General features: G+C 39.0%; 1 protein-coding gene across 1 annotated transcript; it reads right to left on the reverse strand.

The window, feature by feature from the left end:
• Positions 1 to 6298: 6298 nt before the first annotated feature.
• Positions 6299 to 13512, reverse strand: scel (sciellin). The gene is made up of 25 exons (XM_056755101.1): positions 13411 to 13512; positions 12498 to 12545; positions 12148 to 12247; positions 11991 to 12053; positions 11752 to 11832; positions 11292 to 11327; positions 11069 to 11116; positions 10917 to 10982; positions 10724 to 10792; positions 10538 to 10591; positions 10420 to 10449; positions 10266 to 10337; positions 10090 to 10161; positions 9812 to 9865; positions 9232 to 9261; positions 8482 to 8535; positions 8366 to 8395; positions 8205 to 8276; positions 8037 to 8108; positions 7752 to 7814; positions 7611 to 7673; positions 7379 to 7489; positions 7184 to 7292; positions 6933 to 7035; positions 6299 to 6852 (listed from the first exon to the last, which is right to left on the reverse strand). The coding sequence occupies exons 2-25, from the start codon at positions 12535 to 12537 to the stop codon at positions 6836 to 6838; spliced, it is 1509 nt and encodes a 502-aa protein (XP_056611079.1). The 5' UTR covers positions 12538 to 12545; positions 13411 to 13512; the 3' UTR covers positions 6299 to 6835.
• Positions 13513 to 16364: the final 2852 nt, after the last annotated feature.

Here is a 16364-nt window from a genome sequence, read left to right on the forward strand (position 1 = left end):
GTTTCCCGCCATCTCGTTTCCTTGTTAACCTTCCCATTAGTGCTTGTCCCCAGCACCTGTTCCTTGTTAATTATCCTTTGTCTGTCTCCCCTTTAAAACACTGTGTTCATTGTCCTGTGCTCGTTCGTTGTGCTTGTATCACTCCTTGTTCCTGTCTTTGTAAGTGTGCTTTGAGATTGCTCTTGCCTACCTTGTCCTGTATGTATTTAATGTTAGTCCTGTCTTATTCAAAGTTTATATATTTAATAGTTTCATTTGCTACCTGTTTTGTCCCCCTCGTGTGAAGTGTTTATTTTTTGTGGATATTCTCAGTTTAGTTTTCCTCCATCGTGGATGTTTGTTTTGTTCTTTTTTGTTATAATAAATCTGTTTAACACCATCTCGCCTTGTCTGCCTGCAATTGGGTTCTCAGACAATCCATGACACATCATACAGGCACATGGCTTCTCATATCACTGTTATGCCGACGACACCCAGATCTACATCTCGTTTCACCCAGACGATACCACTGTAGCAGGTCGCATTACAGCCTGCCTCGAGGACATCTCAGCTTGGATGAAAGACCATCACCTCCAGCTGAACCCTGCCAAGACCGAACTACTCGTGTTTCCGGCACTCCCTACGGTCCAACACGATTTCAACATCCATCTTGGCAATACCACAATCACCCATTCCAAAACAGCCAGGAACCTCGGAGTCATATTTGATGAACAGCTGTCCTTCAATGATCACATTGCAAAGACAACACGGTCATGCCGATATGCCTTATTCAACATTAGAAAGATCAGACCATATCTCACGGAGCATGCGGCACAACTCCTTGTCCAGGCCCTGGTAATGTCAAGGTTGGACTACTGCAATGCTCTCCTTGCTGGTCTTCCTGCAAAGGCTATCAAAGCACTTCAGCTGGTTCAGAATGCAGCAGCACGCCTCGTCTTCCAACAGCCCAAAAGGGCTAACGTGACTCCCCTTTTCATCTCTCTTCACTGGCTACCGGTTGCAGCCCGTATCAGATTCAAGTCACTAATGCTTGCCTACAGGACTATCACTGGATCTGCACCGGCTTACTTCCACTCTCTCCTGCACTCCTACACCCCATCGAGATCCCTGCGTTCAGCAAACCAGCGGCGGCTTGTATTGCCTTCCCAAAAGGGCAGTAAATCGCTCTCCCGCTCTTTCTCATTCACAACTCCTTCCTGGTGGAACATTCTTCCTATCTCTGTCCGTTCAACCACATCTCTCACAACATTTAAAAACTACTTAAAACCCATCTCATCTGTGAATACTTGACAAACAAATGAGGAAAAATAAATAAATAAAAATAAATACACACTAACCCTTTCTCTCAACAGGTAGTGGTCTAGCTTTTGTTGAAACCATTAACTTTGTATTGGCACCTAATGTACTATGGCTCCTGTATGAACTTTCGCTTATTGCTCCTAAACTCTTTGTAAGTCGCTTTGGATAAAAGCGTCTGCTAAATGTCTAAATGTAAAAAAAAATGTATAAATGTCTCTTGTCTATAACTTTTAATTATTAATTATTTTAATGCAACGATGTAGTTTGTCTATAATCAGTCTGACGAAAATTGACCAAGTTTTTGTTTGTGTAAATGTGTAGGCTACTAAACGTGTATTGATTAAAATAGAGGCAAACCATGGTTTTAATACAGTACCAATTGATTTTAACAGATACGTACAGTATGGTTTTTGAAAGCATTTTGTTGTTTTGGCAAACTATTTTTCCACTATAATGGACTATAGAAACATCATTTGTAATAAGTAGAAAAAACGTATGGAGGGTTTCAGTTGGGGGCCATCATATATGCACACCATATGTATTTTTTTACTAAAGCATTTGAGAAATACAGTTTTCCACTTTAAAAGGCTATAGAAACCTTATACATCTTCCGATTCTGAATCTGCAGCGGTCGCCATGCCTTGCTCCATCCTGGATGGATGTGTGTGTGTGTTGAGTTTACTTCGGCACATTCACATAATCATCAGATGCGATCTGAGACGGAGTAAAATCCTTCCGTGACGGTCAGAGCTGTCAACGGACCTGCCACCGTTTCACGCGACTGCCTCGCGACCTGCCACCGTTTCACGCGACTGCCTCGCGACCTGCCACCGTTTCGAGCGACTGCCTCGCAACCTGCCACCGTTTCGAGCGACTGCCTCGCGACCTGCCACCGTTTCACGCGACTGCCTCGCGACCTGCCACCGTTTCGAGCGACTGCCTCGCGACTGCCTCGCGACTGCCTCGCGACCTGCCACCGTTTCGAGCGACTGCCTCGCGACCTGCCACCGTTTCACGCGACTGCCTCGCGACCTGCCACCGTTTCACGCGACTGCCTCGCGACCTGCCACCGTTTCGAGCGACTGCCTCGCGACCTGCCACCGTTTCACGCGACTGCCTCGCGACCTGCCACCGTTTCGAGCGACTGCCTCGCAACCTGCCACCGTTTCGAGCGACTGCCTCGCGACCTGCCACCGTTTCACGCGACTGCCTCGCGACCTGCCACCGTTTCGAGCGACTGCCTCGCGACCTGCCACCGTTTCGAGCGACTGCCTCGCGACCTGCCACCGTTTCACGCGACTGCCTCGCGACCTGCCACCGTTTCACGCGACTGCCTCGCGACCTGCCACCGTTTCGAGCGACTGCCTCGCGACCTGCCACCGTTTCGAGCGACTGCCTCGCGACCTGCCACCGTTTCGAGCGACTGCCTCGCGACCTGCCACCGTTTCACGCGACTGCCTCGCGACCTGCCACCGTTTCACGCGACTGCCTCGCGACCTGCCACCGTTTCGAGTGACTGCCTCGCGACCTGCCACCGTTTCGAGCGACTGCCTCGCGACCTGCCACCGTTTCACGCAACTGCCTCGCGACCTGCCACCGTTCCAAAACAAACAAAGTAAAGCATCATAATGACCAAATAATAATAATAATAATAAAATAAATAAAATAATATATTATAACAAAGAGATTACACCGCCAAACAATTTGAACTTGAATATAAAATAGTGGCAGGTCGCGAGGCAGGAGTAACAGGTCCGGTGACAGCTCTATCCGTCACGGAAAGATTTTACTCCTACTGTCTGAGATGCATCACAGAACAAAAGAGGGCAGTAATGTAACATTTTTGTATATGATCTTCAGTAGTAAGATGATGACGCATGTACTCAGTGCGCTGCATTGCTTATTGCTTAAAAGTTTGTCACAATCGAATGTAGCGACTAGCGTTTGGGCACGCTTGCTACACCGCTACTTGCTTTTAAAATTACTTGACTACGGGAAAAGCTAAACTGTTTTAAAAGAAACTTAACTACCGTCAAGCTACAGAAAAATGTAGTTAAGTCAGTAGTGTCGCTACTTGCATCTAGAAGATGTCTGTAAGATGTTTATGATTTAGAATTGATGTAAAGCTGCTCTTTCTAATGTTTAGCAGAATTTTTACACAGCAGATCTTTAGCAGACCCATTACAGACGTTCAGACGAGCAAACTATGTATTGCAGATGTCTTGCAGATGTAAATGCAGATGTCAAATAGACATAAACCAGATGGATTGTGATATCAGGGATCTCTGATTGTACTTTTAAAAGACCAATGAAGGTATGCCAGTCTCCGCCCCGTTCATATGGGTAAAAAATGAAGGTGGCGTGCCCATTCATTCACCTTTTGTTCTTCAGAACCTGCTATGCTGAAATGCTGAGTGCATTATCACCTGATTATCTACTGATCGATGACGCAGAACAGCGGATTCGTCCTGGTGTGTGTGATTTCCGCTGGGCGTTTCGCTTGCTAGCCGAAGGTGTCTATTAGAGCAAATTTCTACTAATTAGAACTATTAGAACTAATGTCTTACAGCATGCTCTTGTCGACGGGTTTGTCTCACCGCTGTAAGCTTGGATGTGTCTGCCTTGTCCTCGATACCTTCATCATTTTGGCGGTGAAGCCAAAGCACAGGGACCTCAAGCCGGGCCTTGCGCCCACTCTGTCTCTTAAAGAGCTTCTTTCTCCCTTGGTGTTCCAGCATGCAGCAGCCTCAACTCGAAATTGCGTCATGCCAATCCCTCAGCACTCAACGATGTGTTGTACAGCTAAAACTTAAGGCAGGTAGGTCAGCAGACCCTCTCATCTCCCCAGAGTTCTGTCCAAGGTGAGACAGCCCTTCTGCCAGCCAGAGAACCGCCCCCCACAGGGATGATATTGAAGATCTCCTAATAGTTCCACTAGTTCCTCTGTTATGGTATCAGGGGGCCTGGTTACAGCTCCCCAACCCATCGTAGTGGCTAGTGATGACAATCCGTCTCGGCTACGCAATGCAGTTCGCCAAGCGTCCGCCCAAGTTTCAGAGCATTCTGTTCACCTCAGTGCGAGGCCAGAATGCTCCCATACTTCTGGTGGAGGTTGGCACCCTTCTGGCGTGAGGGCGATCGAACCCGTCCCTCTGTCCGAGATGTCTTCAGGGTTTTACAGCCCCTAGTTCAACGTCCCTGTTTCAAACATGCGTGTCTGTACTCTGTTTCAGTATTTGTTTAAATCACGTGCTGCTCTGCATGGACAACATGGCTGCCATGGCGTATGTCAACCACCTCCTCTGGAGTCAGCAGCTGGTGGAATCCCTGCGCGCCACTCATATCCCGGCCGACCTCAACCAGACAGCGGACTCGCTCTCTCAGCAGGTCACGCTCCGTGGAGAGTGGCGACTCCATCCCCGCGCCATCCAGCTCATTTGAGAGGAATTCGGGCAGGCGTAGGTCACCCTGTTGGCTCCCTGGGCACCTCCTGTTGTCTGCTTTTGTACTCCCTGACCGAGGCTCCCTACGTCACAGATGCCTTTGCACACAGATGGCCGCGACACTACGCCTTCCCCCCAGTGAGCCTCCTTGCGGTCAGGGAAGAGGAGCATCGATTTCTGTAGGTTGCACCCCACTAGCCCAATCAGACTTGGTTCTCAGAGCTGACGCTTCTGACATCAACTCCCCCTGGCCAATTCCCCTGATGAAGTTCCTTCTCTCAGAGTACGGGCACGGTCTCGCATCCAAAACCAGACCTTTGGAACCTCCCCGTCTGGCTTCTGGTCGGGACGAGGAGATTGTGAGTGACCTGCCTCCCATAGTCGTGAGTATGATCACTCAGGCAAGAGCCCCAGCCACTAGGCGACTGTAGGTTCTACAACCATCGTGTAGAGCCAGTGTCTGCCCGAGTCTTACACACCAGGTAAGACTGACGGCCGGCTAGGTGTAAACCTGCGATACCTTTGTATTATGTAGACCACTGCCTGGATGAAACAACTTTGAGAACAATACAACAAATGCAGAGATCATTATTATTAACAGACAATTTATTTATTCATTAATCTATGTCTTTTGTGTGGTATTGGTTGTCTGTTCTAAAACATTTCATGCTGTGATATAAACGTACAGAAACTTATATGAAAATATTAATATTAAAAAGCTATTCAAACAAGGTAATATCAATCTTAGGAAGTAATGGCAAACTGTTTTCGAGTATATATATTTCTTTCTCTCTCTTTCTTTTTCCTATTTATTCTCAGGGTTGTCAAAGAAAGTAAAATCTGTCATAGGCTATACGTATCTTTTAAAATATATTTATTCTTAGTAACAGAAGAATCCTCTGTGAACTACTTACTTGTATTTTTTTAGTTATAGGTTTTCTTCATAACAATTGTTAAGGCTACAATCAATACACTTGTAACAGATCAAATAAAAGCATAAAGTCTGCAAATATCAATCTAATGCTCAAGGTAACCCAGTAGGTATCTAGCACCGGAGAGACTGTTTTGAAGAATCTGAATCTAATGAAATCATCTTATCTCAGTCTTATATAGAAAGTTTCTCAAGCATCCACTCTTCTGATGTCATCGTGAGATTGGCCAACGCCTTTATCATTTGTTTATATAGTGCCACTTGCTTCTTTATTAATTGTCTTCGGATTCTTCGACACTGCCTTCTCCTGGCCTTTAACAGACAACTGCTTATTTGAAAGAATTCTGCAATGCTGCTCTCTCGGGTAATATATGTCATTCTTGTGAATAAATTGTTTCTTCTTTCTACTCAATCATAATAAAACACTACTACAACAAGAACATTATGTGTTTTCATTTCTTAAATTAAAAGGTTCATATTCAATGTAATAACACTTAAACATGCATTTCTACTCAAAAGGTTATAATAGGTTTGGGTAAATATTTTCATGCAGTAAACATATATAGTATTCCTTAACCGGAGCTATGAGAGGTTATATTTGGGAGAAAAAAACAACGTATGACAATTGCATTTTTCTTATTTTACTCAACAAAACACAGCTCTTTATTTCCAAACTCTTTGGTATGCCTGAAAGAAATATTTTCTTAACCATTTAAATACCTGAGCTTTGCAAGAACATTTTTCTGAAAGTCTAGTTTCCTTTCATAGAAATACTTTTGTAAATAGAACAAAAGCAGATTCATTTTTTTTCTTTTAAGAAAGAGTTCAAAAAGTATTGCATAACAGGTATGACCCAACTATTCTCTGGAATGACACTTAACAAGATCTAAACAATAAAAATAATCAAATGACAGCAAGAAATAAATAGAAATCCTTCCTATATAATCCTTCAAGTTAGATGAGATACATGTCACATCACCAGGGTATGACCGATTTAAATGCATTTTTTAAACCCTTAATTCCATTATTTCACAGAAACCACCACCAAGAAAATATTTTATGTAGTTTGTGTAAAATTTAAAACCATGGGAAAGTGTTGATATAGGTTGTTGTAATGCAGAGCAGTGCATCTCTCGTCCATATCTTGAACTTATATATCGATTCAGCGGTGCCACTTGCCTATAAACAAACATTTTTGTTATTTTATTTTAAATATTGGTTGCATTCTTTAAAGATGTTGATAGTAGAGTGTGTCTTACCCTTAGTGACATTAAAGCAGCCCTCACAGTGAACAGCACTGCGGTAGACCCACAGGCTGTCTCCTGCCTTCAGGTGCCCAAGAGAGGTGTTGCACACATCACACTGCATACACACGGAAAAAATAGAATTAAAAAGATGTATTTACAAAATTAAGTTACGATTTAGACATGTAAAACAATATATTCTTCATATGATATATACCAATAATGTTTATTAATAACTGCTGCATTTAAAGAGACATATGACTAACCTTGAAACAACGTGCGTGGCAGTTTATATTCATATCATCCAGAATAATCTTTTCATCGGTGTACATGTTTTTACGGCAGAATGTGCAGAGGTCCCTCTCACTGACTTTCCTACAACAAAGTGTTTCGCATTTCACACGTGCACTGCACTTTACATTGAACTCAATGCTGGCATAGTTAATATAAATTCATCGTACCTCTCAGGTGATGTGTACACTGTTGTAGATGAGTTTGATGTAATCGAAGGTGACGTGTACACTGTTGTAGATGATTTTGATGTAATATTGTCAGAGAGGTAATCAGAAGGCCTGCAAAATACGCAAATAATTAAGTCTGTAAGGGTCATCAAAACAGTAATAGTAAACCTACTACTGCATTTGATATCTTTACCTAATCAAAGAAAGCATGTGAATATTAATGGTACTGAACCTGGTTTCTGTGTATGACGTCCTGGTAGTGTAAGAAGGACTCGTAACACTATCCCACTCATGTCTATATAGTAACAAAAAAAAACAAGTGTGATAAATCACATCCAATGTGAATAAGCTGATATGAAAAAAATTATCTTACCGGTCATTTGATGAATACACTGTCCGAATGGTTTTGGATACAGAAATATCCTGATCCTCACGACTGTAAGAACGATAGAAGGACATTATTGAATGAACACTGCCCTTAAGAGTGAAGCTATGGAAATTTGCGAGCTCCTGTAAGCCTAAATGAGAATGCACAGCTGCTTTTGTGCTTTCTCTGTCAGTCGCATGACTGGTTAAACTACTTACACTGAATGCCGGAGTAAATGTCAAACTCGCCACAAATGTGCTCACACCTTAAAAAAATGCAAATACCACTTACCTGCTGTTAGATTTTGTGACGGAAGTCTTGATTGATGTTGGTATGAGTTTGTCAAACAGTTGATCCTCAGTACTGTGGAAAAGCATGAAGTAAATTTTTTGTCCTCTCTTACTTTGAATGAAAAGCATGCCGATGCAGAGATTGTCATTGTGCAATGAAAGGTCCCACCTCTTTGTGGACTGGACAGAGTAGGATTTTGATTTGGTTGGTGAAACATCTTCCTTTGTGTAGGTCTTGATGCTACGGATTAAATTGTTGAGAAATTAGGAGAGAAGCCACTTTTCTTCAGGTTAGTTGCCAATCCGTTAGCAAAACAGTGGTTACTGTACCTAGTGGTGGTCATGACAGGTGAGGTTGGTCTAGACAAAAGGATATCCTTGTGTTAACACAAAACTAATCTAAAACATACCACATTTAATAATTTTTAATAGGTTAGATTACTCACCCATCAATAGTGTTCACTGATGACTTCAAAGTAGTGACTTCAGACTTGTAGTCACTTAAGAGACAAAATGTGTGGTCATTGGTTTTACAGTTACTAAAAGTTATTTAACCTTTCATTACACTGCTTGAATAACAACAGTTGAATAAAGACTGCTCACCTGGGTTACTTTACACTTGCTTTAAAGTTTTATTAACTAATTTGATCAAATATTAACTAATAAAATATTTCTTCTTTGATAAATATTTGTTGTCTCATGACTTAATAATTTATGCAGCAAGTAACCCCAATAAGCAGAATAATGTACATATTATGATATAAATAAGGGAGTAATTATGACCAAAAGAAACAGGTGATTCAGAGCCCATCCTCTCTTTCCTGCAAACCCTGTAGGGAATATTTTGTGATAATGTTCTAATGACTGTATACATTAGCCATCCTGTACTGGTCACAGTGAATACATTTTTTTAATCTTGTAAATTTGGCACAATTACCAGATTTTTAGATAATAATTAGGCACTACAAATTGTGGAACTACAGAATGCAGTGATGTTGAGACAATTCCTGTATTAGTAATAATCTTTCAAACTGCTACTTTTATGCATTGTACAGAGTAAGATGTTGTTTTAGTTGCTTAGTTATCTTCCTTGGTGAATGTTTTGGTTCTACATTCATTTATGAATAGGTTAAGAGAGTAGGCAAATTTTTCAGATCCATTATCAATAATTTAACAAAACACTGTTACTACTGTACCTTGTGGTGGTCTTGACAGGTGAGGTTGATCTACAAACAAAAATAATTATTATTAGTTTAAAAGGATAGTTCACAACAAAATGAAAATTCTGTCATCATTTAATCACCCTCAGGTTGTTCTAAACCTTTATACATTTCTTTGTTCTGCTGAACACAAAGGAAGACATTTAGAAGATTGTTTCGAAAACGAACAGTTTTCATCCCACATAGTAAGGAAAACCAATACTATGGGAGTCAATAGGGATGAGATCTGTTTGGTTATTGACATTCTTCCAAATATCGTCCTTTGTGTTTAGTAGAACAGAAATGTATACAGGTTTGGAACAATCAGAGAGTGAGTGAATGATGACAGAATTTAAATTTTGGGTGAATTCCTTTAATGTTATAATGCCCATGCTAAAAAACAATGTGTACCTGCATGTAATTTCACATTTTACCAAATTCTATTTAAAAGATTTAAAAGATGAGGAGATGTCATGTAATTTATCCACGTGCCTTATTTGGCTACTTTCTACTACACAAGAATGAATTAACACTTAAATATGTTTGTATTTGTTTGAACTCGTGACGTTTCACTCACCCGACAGCTGTGTTTGTAGATGACTTAACAGGAATGACTTCAGACTTATAGTCACTTTTAAAACAGAAAAGTGAGCAACATTTTAATCTCCAAATATAATTTTATTTCATCTTTGGTCGTAGCTGCATTATTTAGACATTCAAAGTTTGGGATAATAGAATCTAGTGAAAGGAACAGATCATTGTTATTGGACAGAATACCATAACTAAAAAAAAAACTGTTGGTGAAACACTTTACTTTGTGAAAGCTTTGATGCAATAAATTCATTTGCCACACACCTGCTGTTTGTTGTTGAATTCTTTTTCTTGATTGACGTTGGTATGAGAGTATCAAACAGTTGATCCTCAGTGCTGTGGAAAAGCATGATTTGTATAATAAGTCAATGGTTTGCCCTCTCTTACTATGAATGAAAAGCATGCTGATTCTGTATGGAGATGGGATTAAGATGTCACACCTTTTCGTGGATTTAAGAGAGTATGAGGTTGTTTTAACTGGTGAAACATCATCCATTGTGTAGGTCTTGGTGCTACAAATATAATTGTTCAGATGTTAAGAAAGTAGGCTACTTTTCAGGTTGTCAGTGGAAAATGTCAGCAGATTTACTGTACCTTGTGGTGGACTTGACAGTTGAGGTTGGCCTATTCCCGTTTTAACAGTAAACACACAGAATTAAATAAACAAAAACAGAACAATCATTCAAAATGTTGGTAAAATGCATATACTCACCAATCGGTGGTGTCCTTTGATGATTTCACAGTAGTGACTTCAGTCTTGTATTCTCTTTAGGGGCAGAAAATGTGCATTTACAATGATAGCTAATATTTTAGATCAGAACCAGAAAATGTAATGTGTGTGTGTGTGTGTTCGTCTGTGTCTGAAAACGTAAATGCAAATTAAACTGAGCTGATTTACCCAGAAGTCTTGGTCTTAATATCAGAGATGTCTTTAGCAGGGATTGTTTCTAATTTACTGGATGATTTCCTGGGGACAGTAAGAAAACTAAAGTTTTAAAAAGCTATACAGGATAGTTAAAAAAACATGTTAATTGACCTTGATATTTTGCAAACAATGAACATTTTAGATGAGGACATTGATTTGATCTAACCTGGTTGTGGTGACAGTCTCAGTAACCTTTGTACCATCCTTGACTGTTGTTGTGATTGATGAGGTACTGAAAGAGGCATGATCATTCGTTGTAAAAGTTTGTAACAACAAATCGTTTATTCAATCATTCAACAGTTTTGAGAGGCAACTTACCTGCTCTTAGGTTGCGTTCTTACAGTTGATCTGGTCGTTGTGGTTTTGCTGGGTAGGGAAGAGAGTAAAGGTCTTAAAAAGTTTTCAATTTAAAATTAATTTGAGAGGCTGGTTTTTGTATATTTGAGGACAATTTTTATAAATTATAATGCAATCGCAGGCTTTTTTGATTCATACATGAACATTTCAATATCTCAGTGTATTTTTTAAGAAGTCTGTTTACCTGGTTTCATCCAGCTTGTCCTGGCTCCCACCAAATCTAAAAATTGTGAAATGTTTAGACTTAGTTGTAAATGTTTTTATATAAACTGACTTTCAGAATCGACCATTCAATTCTGTCATCTTAAAGCACTAATGATTAATGATTAATAATTCATACATATAATGATTCACTGCCCTAGTAAAAAAACATTTAATTTAAAATGCATTTATTTATACAAAATGCACATTTCTTAACAATAAGCCTGTGTTTGAATAAAAATGTGTTCTAATGTCACTTTTGATAAAGATTTTAAGATTTTTTAATAAAATCAATCTCTCAGTATACTTAGCATGAAATAAATGCATTTCAAATACATTTTAGTATATTAATTTTTCACTAGGGTACATATAAAACTAAGTAGGTATTTTAGCTATGAAAGTTATATTATGTAAAATGTTGTCCTTAGCAGTGTATTAATGACCTCTTAGTGAGGGCCTGGACAGAGGAAGCTGTAGTCACTGTAGTGTTTTTGCTCTCGGTTTTGCTGGTTGGACCTGTAGAACTTAAAGGGGGAAGATCAGTCAGTGGCACATAGTTTTATATTGGCATTGCTTGTGGAGTATTTTTTTTAATGATTGCACAAGTTCCCATATCTTAGATGAAAATACAAGTGCATACTTAATGTGGTATATAGTGTTTAATAGACATTACTGTAGCTACCTAGCAATGTTCTCTTTGGATCTGGTAACACTCAGAAGAGATTTGCCGAAATTAGAAACCGGACTGTTGAGAAAAAATGAGAAGCAAAGCACATATGTAGCTTTTATCTATTTTACATCTCATTTGCAGTTACATAATGAATACAATATAAACTTACTCAACTGGCTCGTCCTCATCCACATTTTTCTTGATCCAGCTATTGTCCTTCAATAATGAAGTCTTCTTTTTGCTGTCCTCCAAAACTGTTCTAGAGGAAGCTGCATTGTGATCATAAATTACTTGATTATGAATGTGTTAATGGCATATAGAAAGGTAAAATAGAAACCAATATTTAATTTGTTCATCATATTATAACAAAACTGTACATAAGCCAAAGTGATGTATGTTTGGTTTTTGACTGGTCTTTATTTGTATAGTGAACAATAGTTGTTCATCTATTTTACAACAAAATAATATAGACTGCATGATGGCTGAAGTTATGGAAACCTTCAGCTAAATTTCTCTCACCTGTTTGGATTTTACTATATGACTTTCCGGTGAAAGACATGCTTTAAGCTATAAAAGGAAATTGAAGAACACATTATTTAGTGTATGGAGTAATCACTTTAGAAAAATAACAATTTAGGAATTTATAACGTGTCCACAAGATGGTGCCATTAAAAAACACATTAATTGCATGAAATGCTTATTTTACACTACATAGATAACACAGATACTAGTATTTGGCGTGGTATCGTCCTGAATACTTTCCTGACTACACCCAAAACAAGTCTGTCTCGATCAGTATACACACACCCTGTTCAAACATCTGCCACCGTAACCTCGGCAACATTCTTTCCCTTTTAATGAAATGCACCTGCAAATGTACTGCATGGTTTTAAAAGGTTCAATACAACCTGGTGCTTTTTAGCACAACTTTGTTTATATTTAGGCATCATTATAATATCAATAAAGGGGTCTCAGAAATAGAATCAAAAGCTAAAATATTTGATCATTCAATACATAGAAACAATTTTCAGAAACATTTTTCAAATTGAGCAGTAAATAGCAGTAACCAAAGTAGCCATTTAACTAATGCTGTTTGCATGTACAATTTACATCTACAGAATGGTTGTAAAAAACATCAAATTTAGCTGTACACATTTAACAGTCATACTGTGTAAAATGTGTACAGCTTAATTGATGTTTGTTTTTTCACAACCATCCATTCCTTTGAAATTCATCTAAATTGACCTGTTTTAGCTGTGAACTATGATAAAAAATAATCTACAGTGACATAACAATGAATGTCCATATTTTGCAATAAAAAACGTATTTTGGTTGAAATCCAAACACTTTAAAAATGTAAATGAAATAAAAGCAATTAAAATACAAAATGAGGCAAATAGAGAAAAATCACTTTGTCTCAAGAGAGTCATACCTTGGTTTTCAGGTGTGTGAGATGTGAATAGAAGTTGAATGAGAATAACATACAGTTTTCTGCTCTTCCCTACTTACATATTTGACCTGGGTAGGGAAGGCAAGGCCATGAGGTGTGGTTTCATATGACACATATGACAGCAACTGAACCTGAACTGTAGCTCAGACTGTCACCACAGTTTTTACAATGCAGTTTTGTGTTTGTAGTTTCATTGGAGTTGTGTCATTATGAGGTCTTTCCCACTGGACAGGAATGAAGTAGTATAAAGGTCACATTACCACCCATTTTTAGTCTTTGGAAACTGTGTGAAATGCAGCATATGAGCCGCCACCAAGATGTCAAGTTGAAAATACTTCATAAAAACATTGGGTGTGGTCTCATAGTTTAAAAGTTCAAAAGTCTGTGGACGTCAAGTCTGCATTGTCACTGCTGTTTATGACTGATTATATTTTGCCAACACATACATTCAATGTTACTTTAGTTTAACCGGTAGAAGTACAAAAGGTCAGGGGTTTGATACCCATTATACACACAAAATGATAAAAATGTACATACTGACATACTGCAACTCATTCTGGATAAAAGTGTCTGAAAGAGTGAAAAAGAGCTGATTTGCAAAAGTACTTTTACATGCCTCAAGCCTTAAAATTCTTAACTTCAGGTCATGTAAGCAGGTGAAATATTTTTTTCTAAGAACAGATAACATATTTTACATTTAATGTTGTGTTGTTGCTTATAATTTTTGTTGCTGGTTTGTGCTTCAGTTTTGGGTGGGGTGAAAGAAAATTCCATCATCCTGGAGGGTAAACAATGTCCAACAAAATATGTAAAGTATTTATGTGGGGCGTGTCACTTATTACTCCCCACCCTTCTTGAATAAAATGTGTAAAAGAAAAGCTTAGTAAACTGTAAATAGGTAAATACTGAACTATGTGTAACATAAAAAATGTAATTAAAAAAATCTTATGACACTATGGAGGACATTTCTCCTATATTACTTATATTAATACAGTATAAGAAATGTTTCAACCTTTTTTAAAATGCTAAAATATTATTATTAATCAACAAGTAAATAGATTACATAGATTTCTGATGTCTTAAATAAGTGAACGTGTAACATCTTGAAAAAAATAATTAACACACATAATAAATAAACACACACACAACAAACAATGAATAGCCTACACACATGCAAAATAGGCTTTTAAATTCAAACTTCCATCAACTCCCCTCGGTGACCTGTCAGCACGAGTATTTGGAACAAGGGGGCTTGAGTTGGAAGGACAGTCTCAGATATCTATTGATTGGGCCGCTGCCATGACGGAGTCAGCGCAGAGTCAGAGCGCGAACGTACAAGTGAAAGGCACTCACAGCTCTTTACATAGGGAGGCACTGGTAGCAAAGACGCTACCGAAGGAACTCCTTGATGTACTGTACTGTTTTTAATCAAAGCGCGTCCACTTAACATACGTTTGTTTTCGATTTTATGCGAGGAAATGGGAGCTGAGCATCAGACCCTGTTATTACATGCGGCCGTTCGGTGGCTATCACGCGGAAAGGTTTTAGCACGACTTTATGAACGGAGGGAAGAGTTAAAAATGTTTCTCATCCAGGAAAACTCAGTATATGCAGAATTAATTGCAGATTAGGAATATTGTTAAAATCTCGCCTATCTGGCCAACATTTTTAAGCATCTCAATGATCTGAATGCCAAAATGAATACATTCTCACGTCTGCTGACAAATTGCGAGGTTTCGGGTCCAAGCTCGCCCTCTGTCGCTCTTTTTTTGTACAGAGCCAACTAAGCATTGAAACTACAAGCTGCCTGTGATGATCACTCAGCATCTTAACGGTTTAGTGTCTTATGCAGAGTTTGACGGGGCCCTTTATCCTTGGAGTTCATCAGGACTGGAAAGTTTAAAAGGCATGCCACTGGAAGTACAAGAGCAACTCGCAGACCCTAGGGAGGATTGCACTTTAAAAATGACATTTCAAGATATGGCTTTGGACAGTTTTTGAATAACTGTGGAGAAAGAATATCCAGCTGTCGCCAGTGGTGCCATTGCAGTTCTGATGCTCTTCTCCATAACCTATTTGTGTGAACTGAGTTTTTCAAGCTTGACATACATAAAAAATATAAGTACAGAGAACATCGTAAGAAATCGTTGGATCAGGAGCTTCGTGTCTGTCTCTTGTCTATTCCTGATAGAATTGATATGCTGTGTGCATCATCTCAAGCTCAGGTTTCCCACTGAAAGTATGTCGTTTTTACTTGTATTCGTGTGTGTCTCTGCACATGTGAGATAGGGCTTTAGAGCATTAGTTTTTGTATAGGGTGCCACAAAATTTGTTAAAATTTTTGATGAAATCCTTTTATTTCATTATAATGAATTAGACCCGAGTAATGTAAGGTTGAAAACTAAATTGTTAGTCATAGATGTTACAGTAATTGTCCAATTCGATGGTGTGATAACACTGCACAGTTTTAAGTGTTCAAATCAATCATAGTAAAAGTTATTTTGAACGTACCCACATCATTTGCAATAATACTAGACGGACCCATGGTACAAACTAATTCCGCATCTGTCTACGACAGTCTCACGCGGTTGCTACGTCAGTAAAGGCGGTAACAGAGGGTTTACGCGGATATGACGCCATTGACAGGCGACTAAACGGTTTGGTCCACTGTTTAGAATGGCGATTTTCTCAGGATTAAAAAGCAGTTGCAAACATTTGAGATATTATAAGTACTCAACTGAAAAAATATAACATTGGCCTAGGGGTTTTTGGATGCTAAAAAAAATCTGCAAAATTCTTACAAACTCTACCTTTAATGGCTTTAAATGAATCTGCTTCCCTTCTGTCCACCTTTTCTTAGGGACATTTCTTGCCACCAGATGGAGCAGCACATTAATATCTTTATTCTACTGCTGAAGTTTAGATCTTAAGAAAAT

This window comes from Triplophysa dalaica, chromosome 8 (genome assembly GCF_015846415.1).
Source record: "Triplophysa dalaica isolate WHDGS20190420 chromosome 8, ASM1584641v1, whole genome shotgun sequence".
Taxonomy (NCBI): Eukaryota; Metazoa; Chordata; class Actinopteri; order Cypriniformes; family Nemacheilidae; genus Triplophysa; species Triplophysa dalaica.

Coding starts and splice junctions, on each gene's coding strand:
- scel (XM_056755101.1), bottom strand. CDS start 12,537: ATGTCTTTCACCGGAAAGTCATATAGTAAAATCCAAACAG. Junction 10,162..10,265: donor TCTCTTAAATCCACGAAAAG/GTGTGACATCTT, acceptor GCTTTTCCACAG/CACTGAGGATCAACTGTTTG. Junction 8,277..8,365: donor CCTGTCATGACCACCACTAG/GTACAGTAACCA, acceptor TTTAATCCGTAG/CATCAAGACCTACACAAAGG.